Raw genomic sequence first — 16,368 nt, 5'->3', positions numbered from 1 at the left:
AGGAAAGCAGAGAATACAGAAGAAGCCTATGCAGTCACAAGGTAAATAAGCAAACTCTGCACAGACAGCACCAGAATTGAATCTGGGTCGCTGGAGCTCTGCTCGCCACACCAGCGTGTCACCCTTGCTCCTGAAAGTCATATTGATGAAGACTGCTTTCAATGATAGTGAAAGGAAGGGACTGAAATATATTATCCAAAAGGTTCTTCTGGATGAAGATGGTTGCAAATACTTCAGCTATATCTTTTCCTCTAGGATGCTGACTTCCACCATCTTTCAAAATGGGGATACTCATGAGGACTGCTCTTATGCCTTTAATTGTCCACCAGTACTTCGAAATGGATGTCATAAATCTGCAAAGCTTTGATCTGATCCATTAATTGTGGGATTAAATAACTATGTGCATCGTTCTGTTTCTGCTGTTTAGCATGTATGTAGTCCTGCTTTGCAGCTGCACTGGAATTGCAGAAGTTGGTGCAACTTCTGGCATGTTCTACTATACACCTCATTGAATCAGTGATGTTCCTCTAGCTTGATGACCATTGCAGAGTGAGGGAAATGTTGTGCCAGGAGGTTATAGACTATGGTGAAAAATAAATCTGCCACCGCAAATGGTCCACAAAGTCTTCAGGACAATTGGTTTTGAACTACCATTTCTGTTTTATTTCAACATCCATTTCAAACAATGATCCACACGTAATGTGGTAATAGAACTTCATCTCTGCAATCATTGTATAGTGGCCACTACTGTCCATTCCACTAGTGGCCAATACTGTCAGAGGCAGGTGTGTCAGAATCAATTACAAGAACAAGGTCAAGAATTTGATGTCCTTGAAGAATACCTGCTTCAAGACCATTCCAACAACTATATCCTCAAGGATCAAGCACTTTTGGTGAGAGTATGGGGCATGCAGATGATGATGGCTGAGCATCAGTGCTGGAAATCAGAATATATTCTGTGTTAACCTAGGAGGTACTAATTGGTGCTTGACATGGAGGGGTACTGATGGCAATCAGTTCATAGCAATCAGTAGAAGATACCCTTGTTCATGTTGTTTCTGACAGCATGATAATTTAACTGGTCCAGGGTCAACGACCACTCTGTTAACTTTGTTTCTCTTTGCACAAATGGTGTCCAACCTGCTGAGTGTTTGGCATGCAGAAGACGAGGAAGGTTGAGCATTATCATTAAACTGACACTGGGAATGTGGGCCTTGAAGAATATTCATGAACCAGACATGTTTGTATGACAGTGGTTTCACTGTTAGTCTTATAGACACTTATTTTTATTCAATATTTGTTTACTAATTTTAAATTCCTGAAGTGTTATTGATAGTTAACCAGACCATAAATAGAAATGAAAAGTGAAGTGTTATATGTAGAATATTACAGTATTTCCTAAAAAAAATCTTTTCTATCAATTGTCAGAGCTTGCAGTTCTAAAACTAGAACTGGGACATCAGTTTTGTGTTGATTCCACATGAGTAAAATCAAAGCCTTCAACTCCAATCACTCTCACCCAAGAGGTTATTTCTTAGTCAAAAGTACCATGTCCAAATGTTGGCCAACAGCTAAAACACTAACTTTGAAAACAATTCTCCAGAAGGTTTATAAGCTGAAGTACTGATACCATTCTCAGCCATTCCTGAAAGTTAAACATACCAGTTTGTTTTCCTGCATGTAGATTTTCTGCAGTCTTGGGCAGCCCCGTGCCAATGCCATCATGCCTTCGTCTGTGATCTTGTAACATTGACCAAAATGAATATCCAAAACATCTGGACATTTCTCTCCCAGCTACAACAAAAAGTTTGAGAATTTCTTTTAAATATTAGAATTTTATAGCAAATAACATATGAATATTGTATACTCTTCTTTGTAACTCACACTTTCCAGTTAACCTATGGTGTTACTTAAATGCGTGTAAATAATATATACAATAAATCCACAACTTAAAATATCATTTTGGTTCATGGTTATGTGATGTATAATGTCAAAATAATCACTTCCATGACTGCATTTAACTAATTTTAAGGAATAATATTGTAGTGATTTTGGAACTGCCCAAATTACAATGCCTGGCCCACCTTTCTTGCTATCTGTGTTTTTTTAAGATCATATGAGAACTTTATTAAGAAGATTTTAATGATAACATGAAGATGTTAACTATACAAGTATCATTTATCTGTGTAATTTTAAATGATGATACCAAACACAGTGTTTCTTTCCATAAAACAAAAGTAATGTTGATGTATGAAACACCTAAACTTGCTGAAAACTCTCAAGCCAAGAAGATTAAGGAAATTAAAGATTAATAATAAATATAATGGATTGTTTTTGATATCCAGCACTCGGCTTTTTTTTTAAACTTCTTTCTTTTCGATTACCTGGCCTGCTTCACACTTCCAGTAAATTTAGAATGGTTTACCTCTCAACACCAGTTACATTGTGGTCTTCCCCCTTGTCCTAACCACGTATGTAGATCAACTATGTTAGCATGCAAATTATTATTAACCCAAGGATAATCACAATGAGACTAAACTCTGGGACAACCTTAAATAGCTTACTTTTGGAATCATGCAATGTCACCAAAACATGGAACAGTACATTATAGGAACAGGCCCTTCAGCAGATGATGTCTTTGCTGACTATGATACCAACTTAATGTATATGAACATATCCCTATATCCTTCCATAGCCTCATTGGATCTGACTTAATTTTATCCAACAAACACATACAAAGAGCAACTAGGTATAGCTCCCAGTACACCAGCACAGCTTTCAGACAACTGTGGAAAAAGATCAATTTGACCAATTTTTGCATCATCTGCCAACATCTTTGTCATTCCCCTACACCAAAGTCTAAATCATATTCAAAATTACATATTCAAAAAATTACATATTCAAAAAAATCAAGGCAAGTTCCAAGCTCTATGGAACCCCATTGATAACAACCTTCCAGTCACAAAATAAACATCAATAACTACCCTTTGCTTCCTGAAAATGAGCTAATTTTGGATCCAATTTGCCACTCTACCTTGGATCCCCTGGGCTTTTGCTACTTCGACCACCCTGGCACAGGGGGACTCTGACAAAAGCTTTAATGAACCCAGGTAAACCACAGCAAAGACACTGCCCTCACTAACACACCTCAAAAAGTGAATTTAAGTTAATCAGACATGACCTTCCCTTAACAAATCACACTCTGCCATACTGGAAAAAGCATGTCAAGTTCCAGGTTCTGTGAAACCTCCTTGATCACAAAGTTCCAGTTACAAAATAAATCTGTGCATTTTTAAAGATATATGTTCTCCTTTAGAATAGATTCCAATAACCTACTCAGTACCAAAGTTAAACTAACTAACCTGCAATTGCTTAACTGATCCCTTACTCCCTTATTAAACAACAGTGCAATGTTCACAGTCTTCCAACCCTCTGGCCTCACTCTAATAAGGATTAAAAAAAGCTGCCACAATTTCCTCCTACGCTTTTTACCATTCAGTGATGTATTTCAGCTGGGCCTGTAAATTATCCACTTTCAAAGATGCTACATTCCTTAACAATTCCTCTTTCACTGTGTTTAACACATGACTATTTCACATGACAGAGAGTTTGTGAACTGCAATGCACAAGAAAGAATACCTTAGCATTGGACAATATTTGTGTACCTTGGTTTGCCTTCATACCCAGTGTTCTATTGCATCAGATCCACATAATGATAATTACATTGACTGAAGTAAATCCGAGTGACTTTTAGCTTTACCCAACACAACTTGACATAGTGTCTTGCATCGTGGTTACACCGGCATGTAAATTTCGCCCCTCAATATTGGGTGTGGTACCAAGCTTGGAAACTCACATCACCAGTTCAGTGAAACTAAAATAATGTTATGATGCATAGCTTATTTAATCAATTTTAAGGAATTTTTAAGATGGTTTTGTAAGTAAGCATTATACTGTCAAACTTACACATTAGCAAGAAAGATAGCAAATTAAACCTTACACTTAGTGCTTTGCTTAAACACAATGTGCAAAGTATGTTCTGCTGTTCCTGCTGATTATTCAGGGGTCTATAACACAGTCCCACTAAAGGGGTGGGTCACTCCAGTGGGATTGTATTATAGACCCCCAAGAGTCAGCAGGAACTCAAGGATCAAGTGTGCAGAGAAATTGCTCGTATTAGTAAGAATAATAGGGTGTATTGGTGGGAGATTTTAATTTCCCCAGTGAGTGTTAAGGGCCTGGATGGGGTGGAATTTGTGTAACGTGTCCAGGAAAGTTTCCTGAGTCAATATATAGAGGGCCCTACTTTGGAGGTTGCAATACTGGACCTCCTCTTAGGGAACGAGGCAGGGCAAGTAACTGAAGTGGCAGTCAGGGAGCACTTTGGTTCTAGTGACCATAATTCTATTTGTTTTAAGACAGTGATGGAAAAGGATAGGACAGGTCCACAGGTTAGGTTGCTAAACAGGAGCAGGGCTAATTTTGGGGGAATTAGGCAGGATCTAGCAGAGGTCAATTAAGTGAGCCTGTTTGAAGGGAAAGGAACAAGTGGCAAGTGGGAAGCTTTTAAGAGTGTGATATTAAGAGTCCAGGGACAGCACGTTCCTATTAGGGTGAAGGGTAAACCTGGCAAGTTTAGGGAACCCTGGCGAATGAGCGATATTGAGCCTCTGGTCAAGAAAAGGAAAGAAGCATACATTAGGTTTAGGAGGTCGGGGACACGTGAATCTCTTGATGACTGTAAAAAGATTAAGAATACACTTAAGAGGGAAATCAGGAATGCAAAAAGAGGGTAGGAGATGGATCCGACAGGTAAGCTTATGGAAAATCCCAAGAGGTTCTCTAGCTATATTAAGAGTAAAAGGATAGCTAGGGGGAGAGTAGGTCCCCTTAGAGATCAGCAGAGCCACCTGTCTCGAGCCATAGGAAATGGGTAGGATTTTTAATAAATATTTCTCCTCTGTGTTTACTGGGGAGAAAATCATGGTTGCTCAAGAGATAAGGGAAACAAGTGGAGATGTTTTGGAGAACATTCATATTACCAGGGAGGAGGTATTTGCAGCCTTACAGTGCATTAAGGTGGATAAATGCTTTACAGCGCCAGCAACCCGGGTTCAAATCCGGCCACCGTCTGTAAGGAGTTTGTACATTCTCCCCGTGTCTGCGTGGGTTTCCTCCCACATTCCAAAGACGTACGGGTTAGGAAGTTATGGGCATGTTATGTTGGCGCCGGAAGCATGGCGACACTTGCGGGCTGCCCCCCCCCAAAAAAAATCACTACGCAAAAGATGTATTTCACTGTGTGTTCCGATGTACGTGTGACTAATAAAGATCTTATCTTAAATCCCCAGGGCCTGACCGAGTGCATCCTCGGACTTTGTGAGAGGCTAGACAAGAAATTGTGGAGGCCTTGCAGAGATACTTGCTTTGTCGTTACCCAGTGGTGAAGTTCCCGAAGAGTGGAAGGTGGCTAATGTCGTTCCACTGTTTAAGAAGGGTAGCAAATCAAGCCAGGGAACAACAGGCCAATTAGCCTGACATCACTGATGGGATGTTACTGGAGGGAATTCTGAGGCACAGGATCTACCAGCATTTTGATAGACAGAGTCTGATGAGGAGGAGTCAGCATGACTTTGTGCATGGGAAGTCATGTTTCATGAATTTTTTTTTGAAGAGAGTTTTTTTGAAGAAGTAACTAAAAGGATAGAGCAATGAATGTTGTCTATTTGGACTTTAATAAGGCCTTCAACAATGTCCTGCATGGTAGGCTGGTCTGGAAGGTTAGGTCCCATGGAATCCAGGGAGAGCAAGTTAGATGGATTCAAAATCAGCTTGGAGGAAGGAAGCAGAGGGTGGTGGTTGAAGTTTGTCAACTAGTGACTAGTGGTGTGCTGCAGGGGTCAGTGTTGGGACCTTCATTATTCATTATTTATATGAATGATTTGGATGCAAATGCACAAGGCTTGATCAGTAAATTTGCAGATAACACGAAATTAGGTGTTGATCATCATGTAGCAAATGGATTTCAATACAGATAAGTGTGAGGTGATGCATTTTGTAAATTTAAACCAGCGTAGGACTTATACTGTGAATGGTAAGGCACTCGGGAGAGTAATGGAACACAGGGGCCTAGGAGTACAAGAGCATGGTTCGTTGAAAGCAGTGTCAGAGGTAAACAGGGTGGTGAAATAGGCGTTTAGCACGCTGGCCTTCATTATTCAGGGCAATGAGTATAGGAGCTGGGACATTATGTTGCAGTTGTATAAGTCATTGGTGAGGCCACACTTGGAGTACCGTGTACGGTTTTGGTCACCCTATTGTAGAAAAGATGTGGTTAAACTGGAAAGAGTGCAGAAAAGATTTACGAGGACTAGAAGGCCTCAGTTATAGGGAAAGGTTGGCCAGGCTAGGTCTTTATTCCTTAGAACATAGGAACATAGGAGAATGAAGGATGGCTTTACAGAAGTATTTAAAATTATGAGAGGCATAGATAAGGTGGATGGTAACGCTTTTCCCCCAACGTAGGGAAGTCCAAAACTAGGGGACATAGGCTTAGAGTGAAAGGGGAAAAAGTTAAAAGGAACCCGAGGGGCAACCTGTTCACCCAGAGGGTGGTGAGTATATGGAATGAGCTGCCAGAGGAAGTGGTTGAGGCAGGTACAATGGTATCCTTTAAAAAGCACTTGGATAGGTACATGGAGGGGCAGGGCTTGGACGGATATGGGCCAAATGCAGGAAATTGGGATTAGCTGGGTGGGCACCATGGACTCGTTGGGCCAAAGGACTTGTATCCGTGCTGTATTGCTCTATAACTCTATGACTAATTTATTGATGGATACTGATTAAAGGGGTTTCAAGTGTAGCAGTAACATAATTAGAATGCAACTCATTGAAGATGAATTGTTGCTGCTTCAACAGCATGATTTATTTCCAAACTTTTAATTGATGTCTGTTAAATATATCAGTTCAGGTTTTTCAATGAATAAAATATATCCATAAACCATAAAGCCAATACAATCTATAAAAGCAACATTTCAAGCAAATACATATAAATTAATAATTCTGAATTATACACTTTGTATTTCTTCAGGAGTTAATGCAGCCTTAATTCAGAAACAGCCAGCCTCATTTGCCATTTTTTTCAGTTCTTTATTACTCTGACTTCTGAAGTAAATCGAAACACTGAATATCTCAACTTATTTTTAGTATGCTTTCCACAAATGGATTGTACAAATAAAAAAAATAAAACTGCATTCTGAAGGAGCAAAAATAAAGCTGAGAGAATGAGGTCCTTGGATTCATGTCTTAACCAAAAGACACCATCTCAACAGAATAGGTCTGAAAACTCAACTCGTGCTGTAAATTTCCAGTCAATAATCACCAAAAAATATTTTACATCAATTTGAAAGTAACAAGACAATTGCTACCATGGACAAGATTCTGGATAACACTGCCACCTACAAGAGAATTCCTCAGAAAAACCATGTGAGATTAAGATTAGAAATTGGCAATGTCAGAAGGCAGATAGAAAATAGGTAAGATAACATAAGGAATGCAAGTTCATATACTTTGGGAGGAAGAATAGAAAGACATATTATTTAAATGATTTGAGACAAATGAATACTTGTATTTGGAGAACTTTGTGTCTCAAAAGAAATGCAGAAAGTAAGCTTGCAAGTACAGTAAGTAATCAGGAAGGCAAATGGCATGTTGGCCTTCATTTTAAGGGTGACAGCACAAAGGTAGGTAAGTGTTGCTGCTGCTATACAAACCTTTCGACTTATAGTACTGCAATACCATTTTGGTCTCCTTATTTAAGGCACGCCATACCTGACATTGGCAATGCAGAGAAAGCTGACTTGATTGATTCCAAATATAAAGGGGTTAGTTTATGAGAAAAGATCCAGTAAGTAGCAGCTATACAAACTGAAATTTAGAAGACATGAAGGCAATCTTATTGAAACACAAAAGAACCTGAGAAGGCTTGATATCATAAATGCTGAGAGGATATTTCTTCTGGTTGGGGAAACTGGAAATAAAGGCAATGCTTCAGTGAGGGATCACTTATTGAGGGATGGCACAGTGGTGCAGCTTGTTGAGCTGCTTCCTCACAGCTCCAACAGCCTGGGTTCGATCCAAACCTGGAGTGCTGTCAGTGTAGAGTTCCCACATTCTCCCTGGGACTGAGGGTATGCTCCAGTGCTCCAGTTTCCTCGCACATCCCAAAGATATATGGGTTGGTAGCTTATTTGGCCACTGTAAATTGTCCCTATTGCATAGATGAATAGTAGAATCTTGGGGAGGGTGGGGGAAGACATTGATGGGAATGTGTGGAGAATAAAACATATTAGTATAGGATGTGTAAAATGGGTCCTTGGTGGTCAAAGCACCTGTTTGCATGCTGTATCTCTCTATGACCAAACACTGAGAGATGAGGAAGAAGCCATTCGCTCAAAAGATTGTGAATCTTTAGAACCCTTTACCCTATGAAACCTCGAGGACTAAGACACAATTTTACAATTTAGGAAAATTAAAGATTGAGATGAGACAGGAAAGTAGAGATCAAGATCAACCCACCCATGATCTTACTGAAAGGGACAGCAGAAGCCTTATGGTCCAGTCTTGCTCCTATTATGTTCCAGCAAGTTGTTGCATTGCAGTGCATTTCGTAGATGGTTCGCAATGCAGAGGAAGTGAACATTTAGTATACTGAATGAGGCACCAATCAAGTGGGTTGCTTTGCACTGAATGACATCAGCTCCTCAAACACATTGGAGTTGCACTCATGCAGGCAAGTAGAAAGTATTCGTTCACATTTCTGACTTGTGTCTTGTATTCATTTCCCATAGTCTTACCAAGTCTCCTTGACACTACATCCAGTGAAGTGTTGGCTTCATCATGTAGAACACTGACTATCAGGGTGGCAGGAAAAGAACTGACCAGCAGTTTCAAAGAAATAAATCTTCTTTGCCTCTTGCAATAAAGGACAATATGCCATTTGCATTCCAAACTACTTGCTGCATCTGCCTGTTGAATTTTTAAAATTCCTGCACAGGAACACCTACATCGCTCCATACTCGATTCATTTGCAACGTGTCCCCATTTAGATATTAATCTGCCTTGAGATTCCTCTTACTGAAGTGCATAACCCATATTTTCCCACATTAAATTCCATTTGTCATCATTCCACAGCCTATTGTGGAGTCCAAATATTCTTATCACAACCTGCCCTCCCACCTACTTTCAAGGGATTGGCAAATTTGGAAACCTTGCACTCTGCCACCTCCTCCAGGTCATTAATATAAATTGTAAATAATTGAGGACCAAGAATTGATCCTTGGGGCACTCCACCAGTTACATCCAACCAGCCTGAACAAAACCTATTTATTCTGTCTCTTTGTCTTCTATGTGATAACTAATCTTCCATCCATGCCAACACATTTCCCCTATTACCACGTGCACTTACTTTGTGCACTAGCCTTTTTTTGTGGCACCTTCTCAAATGGCTTCTGAAAAACCTAAATACACTAAACTCTGCTTGTAACATCTGCAAACAACTCTGGCAAATTTGTCAGACAGGATTTATCTTTCATAAAACCATGTTGATTGTTTGATTAAGGTTCTCCAAATGCCCAGCTATTTCTTTCTTGATTATGGATTCTAGCATTTTGCTAACATCAAATGTTAAGCTGTTAGGCCAATAGTTACCCATTTTTTGTCTTCCTCTGTGAACAATGGAGTGACATTTGCAGTTTTCCAATCCGCTAATATCATCCTAGGACTCAGTGAGCTTTGAAAAGCTTCAACCAATGGCTCTATCATCTCTGCAGCCACTTCCTTAAAAACCCTCAGGTATTGATTGTGGGGACCTGGCAACTTGTCTGTCTTTAGTCCCATTAATTTATCTAATACTTTGTTTACCCTTTGCATTTTTAAATAATCATTAAAGCCCTTGCTTTTTGATACAACTTGCTAGTTTATTTCTCATAATCGATTGGCTCCCTCTTTATTAACTTTATAGTCTCTCACTGCTGGTTCTTGTAAAATTCCCATTCCTCAGCCTACCACTAGCCCTTATCACTTTATATATTCTGGTCTTTGATTTAATATTTTTCTTGACCTCTTTTGTTAACTATGGCTCATCTTTCTCCTGGAATTCCTTTTTCTAATTGGTATCAATTTCTGCTGTGCATTTTGATCTAAACATTTTGAACTAGCTGTTTAAATATCTGCCATTTCTCATCAACTGACCTACCCTTAACATATTTATCCAGTTCAGTCCAGTCAACTCTACCTTCTTACCATTTGTAACTGCCCTCATTTAAGTTAAGGACATTTGGACCCCAGGTGTTCTCCCTCATATTGTGTCTAGAATTCTATCATACTGTGAACACTGGTCCCTCAGTGATTCTGAACCACATTAATTCTACCTCATTACACAAGACCAAATTTAACATAGCCTGTTCCTAGGTAGGTTCTGTAATATACTGTTCTAAGAAACAATTCTTGGCACACTCCAGAAATTCCTCTTCCCTGGTACGCTTGCCAGTTTCATCAGTTGAATCAATATGCAAATTATAATCACAGCTTCTTTCTTATAGTTCCACATTTTCCCATTAATGCCTTGTCCTGTCAAGAAGCAACATCTTGACAGCCCATAGACCACACTGAGCTGTGTCTTCTTTCCCCTGCTATTCAATATTTCCACCGAAACCGATTCTATATCACTATTCACATCTATATCACCACTCACCATGGTGGTGATTCCTTACTTGATAAAAAAAAAGACTACCTCACCTTGTTTCCCTTTATGTCTATTCTTTTGAAATACTGAATAACCTGGAATATGAAGTTCCAAGTCCTGGTCACACTGCAACCACATCTCCATGATAGCTATTAGATCATACTCATATGTAACTATAAGTGCCATCAATTCATCTACCTTGAAACAAGTGCTATGTGCATTCAGATGACTGAGAACAGATAGGGGGAAAGTAATTAGCTGAATTGGATTTGTTCAGCTTGGGTAATTTTCCACATTATCAGGCTAACTATAACAGATTAGCCAGAAGCTAAGGCATCTTCAGTACTGCTACTAGGAATCTTTCAGGTCCCATAATCTTTGCTAAATCCACTGTCTTAATGGTAAAAGAAACAAGCCAAAATGGCTTCTATAATGACAGCAATCTCAAGGGGAAAAAAGTTCAGCACAGAGGATTTATTAGCTGATAGAGGCAGTGGGTGGTTATCATGTTTGACCAGACATCATGAGTTCTCACTATATCTGGAGTCTTAGGGGTAGTTGTTCTCCATAGAGTGCTGCTATGCTGGCATGTGGGTTTGTCAGGATACTATGCAACTTGGAGGCAAACTTATCAGTTGTGGCATTGCCATACATCCGCTGCCCTTGCCATTCTTGGTAATAAAGAGCATTGGGAGGCAAGATCAAAGAACTTGAGAACAGGAAGGGAAAGGGATCCTGGAATACATGATGCATTACAGGAGCTGATCCCAACAAAGACGCATGAAAGTACAGAGAAAGAAACTACAACGTGGATCATCATAAGAGATTGCAAAGGGTAGTCAAGACAAAGGATTGTAGGCAAAATGTGGAAAACTTCAGATATCTCAAAGTTGGTAGGTGCATTTCCCAGCATATTCATGGAAGGGGAAAAGTTCAAGGCAAGGATCAGTTGGTTCTTTTTGGGAAGAAAATGAATGTGATGGGAATTCATTTTGTATTTTTAAATCTAACTATTTATGGTATTCCAGCTTATTTAAAGTGTACTTTCCAATTGTTATATCACATGCTGCAAAATATCACCTAAACATTCTGTTTTCTCTTTATTATTCAAGAGAATTCTTCAAGGTGTTCAGCTGCTTAGTCAGCTTGATGAATCACTGCTGCTGTACACCTAGTACTGAAAGAATACGACTCCACACTTGTCATAATTAACTTTCAAAACCCAAGCATCTGCATGCAAGGAATTACTGCTTTTATTTTGTTAAAAGTGTACTCTGACTTGATACAAATTCAAATCAGAAGCTCAAACCACATTCCTGAACGTGCAACAACTTCAAGCCATTCAATCCATCCAACAATGAGGCAAATGGCAAGTTGCAATTGTTCATAAGCTAATGGCAAGGCAATCAAACTTAGACAACTTTTACGTTTCTACATTCAGTGCATGAACCTTTGCGGCATGTATGCTCCATAAATGCTCCAAGTGCCTTTAGCCTCATGATCATTGTAACAAGTTTTGGGTGGCAGTTAGGTTACTGAGTAGAGAACTCGGATTTAAGGGACCAGAGGTAACATGAGATAAAATTTATTGTTTACAAAATTATTAATTAGAATTTGAAATGATGAACATGTTAGCTTGGTGGAAAAAAATTCAACAGCAACTTAGATCATTAGAAGTAGATCAAAGAATTGAGAACGTGGAGAACTGGCAAGAGGAGGAGTTGAGGCTAGCGTAAATCAACCATGATCATATTGAATGGTGGTGCAGGCTTGAGGGGCCTGGTGGCCTACTCCTACTCCTATTTTCTTGTGTTCGTGTGTTCAAAAGGGAACTGGATTAAAAACCTGATAGTTTTGGGGGGTGGGGGGGGGGGGGGAGAGAGCGGGGCGGGGGGGTTGTTTTTTGTTTGGAGAAACGGGCCTAACTTGGGTCTAACCTAATTAATCTACAAAAAGAATGAGAAAGACTCACAGGACTAAATAACCTGCAGTCCATTAAAATACAAGTTCTATACATCTGAACTTGCATTTCTCATATTTCATACAACATAAGATGACGACATTTGGAATATACCAGCATGTAGTTGGGATGTGGGAGGGAACCATAACATCCAGAGCAAATCCACATGATACAAAGAGAACTAGCAAACTCCATACAGATAGCACCCAAGGTCAGGATTAAACCTGGGTCATGACACCTAACAGCTGCAAGTGTCAAGGAAAGGGGAAGTCCAAAACAAAGCTTTGAGTTCAGTGGAGAAATATATACAGGTATTTGCTTTACATGAAAGAACATGACCTCATTATACTGTTGTAGAATTACTTTACTCCTTGACAGTTTCCCTAATAAAGGAATGTCAGCGTGCCATCACTAATCTCAATCTTGCCTTTAAGGAAATGTTGACTGTTATTTGAATGAAATGTTATATCAAAAGAAGAAAGCACAAGTGAGCGCTGGAGTCATGGCCATGATTTACCAAAATTATTGAAAAGACCTCTTCATCTAAATAATCTCTTCATCTCTTTAAATAAAGAGTTTCTCATGCATACAGTAGCCATGTGTTTTATAAAACATGGACAAATGTCCCCTTCACTCCAAGTGATTTCTGCATTTGCCATAATTAATCTTTCTGTACAATATTACAACAATGACAGTAATATCACTGAACATGCTAAATTACAGTACTGTCTCTAAATAACATCAACACTGTCAGTAATGTCACTGAGCATGCAGAATTACGGTACTGTCTCTAAATAATTCCCAACAGCATCAAATTAATATTGATTATTTGTAAAACCAGATTTAATAGGGCTATAAATTTTCTTCTGCTATTATAATTCACTTCCACATTAATATAGAGATCAATGACGAAGTGTCCAGAATACACAACACCCTGCCCTGTGGGTTTTTATAAAAGGAAAGTGGAGTTTTTGCATTTATTTTGCACTTTTTGCAAATTCAGGATGTGCCAAAACAACTTTCCAGCAAAACAAGCACACTTGAACTGCAGTCACGTTAATAAATTTGGGAAGTACCACCTGGCAAGTGAACAGAGCAAGGTCCCAACAACAATATTTTTATTGATAAGCTAATACGATTTTCTTGCAATGTTGACTGCAGAATAAATAACAGGCAGGGCACAATTTCCCAGATCTTTTTCAAACAGTAGAATGAAAATTCTGCCCACCTGAGAATGTAATTGTTCATTTCAAAAGCAGCACATCAAAAAAACAATACTCCTTCAGAAAAGAAACACAAGATGGACTTTGTCCCTTGTGCCTGTTCCACCTTTCAATTAGAACATGGCTGGTTTATATTTCAACTACATTTTCCACCTTTGTTCCATAATTTCCTTGAACATTCCTCAACAAAATCAGCACCAAATTGCCATCCTGTTATGTGCTTATGTTTCTGCATCAAGGCTTGGAATATGGGAAACTCCAACAGGTGTTAGGAACATATAACGCAGAATAAAGTGAACAAAAAGAAAGCTTGTGACAGGTATTTAGAGCTTTACACTGCAGAAAGCATGGAGAAGTACAGAAGCTGCAGAAGGGAAATTAAAAGTAGATTAGCAAGGCAAAGAAGGTGCAGGAAAAAAAATATTGGAATGTCAAAACAAGGAAAGCCCTATTTTCTAAGAACATCAAGGAAAAGATAGTTATCAGGATACTAAAGGAGGAAATAGAACCCATGAACACTACTTCATTATTCCTCTTTTGCACTATTTATTTATTTTTGTAACTTAGAGTAATTTTTATGTCTTTATGTCTTGCACTGTATTGCTGCCACAAAATGACAAATTTCACGACATATGTCAGTGATAATAAACCTGATTCTGATTCTGATCCTGAATCTAAGGCGACCTGGGTTCAATCCAAGGACAAACATCACACTGAATACTAAGATACCAATATGTGTAGAAGCATCGAGGGATCTTGGAATGAACCTCCAGAGAACCCTCAAGGTAGAGGTGTAACTTGCCTTTACTGGCCAAGACATAGAATCAGAGGCTAGGAAAGTAATGCTAGAATTGTCTCCAACAAGAATACTGTCACCTCACTATAGGAAAGATGTGACAACACTGGTGAGAGTGCAGAGAATATTTCTGAAGAAGTTGCCAGGAGTGTAGGATTACGGTTATGAAGAGGCTGACTAGGGTATAGTTGTTTTCTTTGGAACATAAGAGACAAATAAGAGATTTAATAGGTGTATAAGACCGAGAGTGATCTAGACAAAATTAATAGAACTGATCTATTTCCTTTAACAGAGAGGAAAATAATGAGGGAACATAGATTTAAGATGACTAGTAAGATTAGAGGAAAGTTGAAGACAAATCTTTTTATTCAACCAATAGAGAACTCATTCTCAGAAAGGTTGGTGGAGGAGAAACCTTCATCAGTACTTGAAAAGACATAACCAAAAAGGCTATGAACCAAGAGCTAGAAAGTGAGATTATCCTAAGAAGCCCCTTTTTAAACCAATGTGCACTGAATTTGTTCTTAAAAGCCCATAAAAAGCAAACAAAATCGTCGATATCTTGAGACAATAACTAAGCAATAAAAGCAAAAGATCATAAGCTCCAATTGGAGTTCCACATACATTTTTTGGCACTTCATTATAGGAAGAATATACAAGCAACAGAAACAATGGAAGATCAATCTACTCAAATATTACAAGAAATGAGGAATTGGGTAATTGCAAAGAGACAAGACCTCTGTGTTTAATCACTACACTGGTACAAAGTGCAGAGTGTTTGACACAAAACAGGGCTCAATGTTATTGTTTTTACTGGTTAAGAAGTGCGTAATGTCAGGCACAAATTTATGGCAATAGTCAATTTAAAAGGAGGATGAAAGCTAGGAAAAGATTGTGCATTTAATAAACTTAATGTTGAATGCTACAAGCCGATAAAGTGTAAGGGTAGCTTGCCTTTACTGGACAAGGCATGGGACCCGAGACTAAGAAAGTAATGCCAGAATTGTATAAAACAGTAAGAATATTGAGCACATTTCTGGTCACTTCACCATAGGAAGGATGTGACAAGTGGGGTTCTAAAGTTCTTTTAAAACATTAGGTAAAAGCTGCATGAAACAGAAAGGAAAACAGTAATGATAGATTATGACAAGGCTCACATGAAGGAAAATATTGAGCACTTCTCTATTCAAATGTATTGTAGCTGTTCAAAGTGTCAGGTCTCTTGAAGTTACCTTTACAAAAACCAAAAGCAAAAGGGAAAAATATATACTCATGTTATCAGTTCAAATGCTTTTTGAAACAAAACTTCTTGCTACTGAACTATTTATCAAACCGCCTTGAACTAAAGTTTGTTTTTGCTCTATATTACAAAACATTATAACACCATCCAGTATATTAGAAAATGTATGAAAAAATACAATGAAGCAGAAATGCAATAGTTGACAGAAATAATATTCAAATTATTTATCTAAAAAGAAAATAGTTCCAGAATCTTATCTTTTTTGAGTGTTGCTTCACACCTCAATGGAATCTTGCCTCAAAGTGAAAATTTGAATCAAACAGGGGAACTGCAGAATGTCTAAGCTGGCAGCACTTAAACAATACCAAGGGTAATTTGAAATATGGATCAAAACAGTTCTCATCG

At 38.6% G+C, this 16,368-nt stretch overlaps 1 protein-coding gene across 1 annotated transcript in view; it reads right to left on the bottom strand.

Annotated features, from left to right (window-relative positions):
• The window catches only part of fbxl17 (F-box and leucine-rich repeat protein 17), a 509,283-nt gene that overhangs the window by 468,106 nt on the left and 24,809 nt on the right, over window positions 1–16,368 (bottom strand). The window contains 1 exon segment of the mRNA XM_052020204.1: window positions 1,663–1,794. Within this exon segment, the coding sequence (XP_051876164.1) occupies window positions 1,663–1,794 (132 nt within the window).

Source organism: Pristis pectinata, chromosome 7, assembly GCF_009764475.1.
Source record: "Pristis pectinata isolate sPriPec2 chromosome 7, sPriPec2.1.pri, whole genome shotgun sequence".
Taxonomy (NCBI): domain Eukaryota; kingdom Metazoa; phylum Chordata; class Chondrichthyes; order Rhinopristiformes; family Pristidae; genus Pristis; species Pristis pectinata.
Note: the sequence above shows the minus strand (reverse complement) of the source record. Positions and strands in the feature narration are given on the sequence as shown.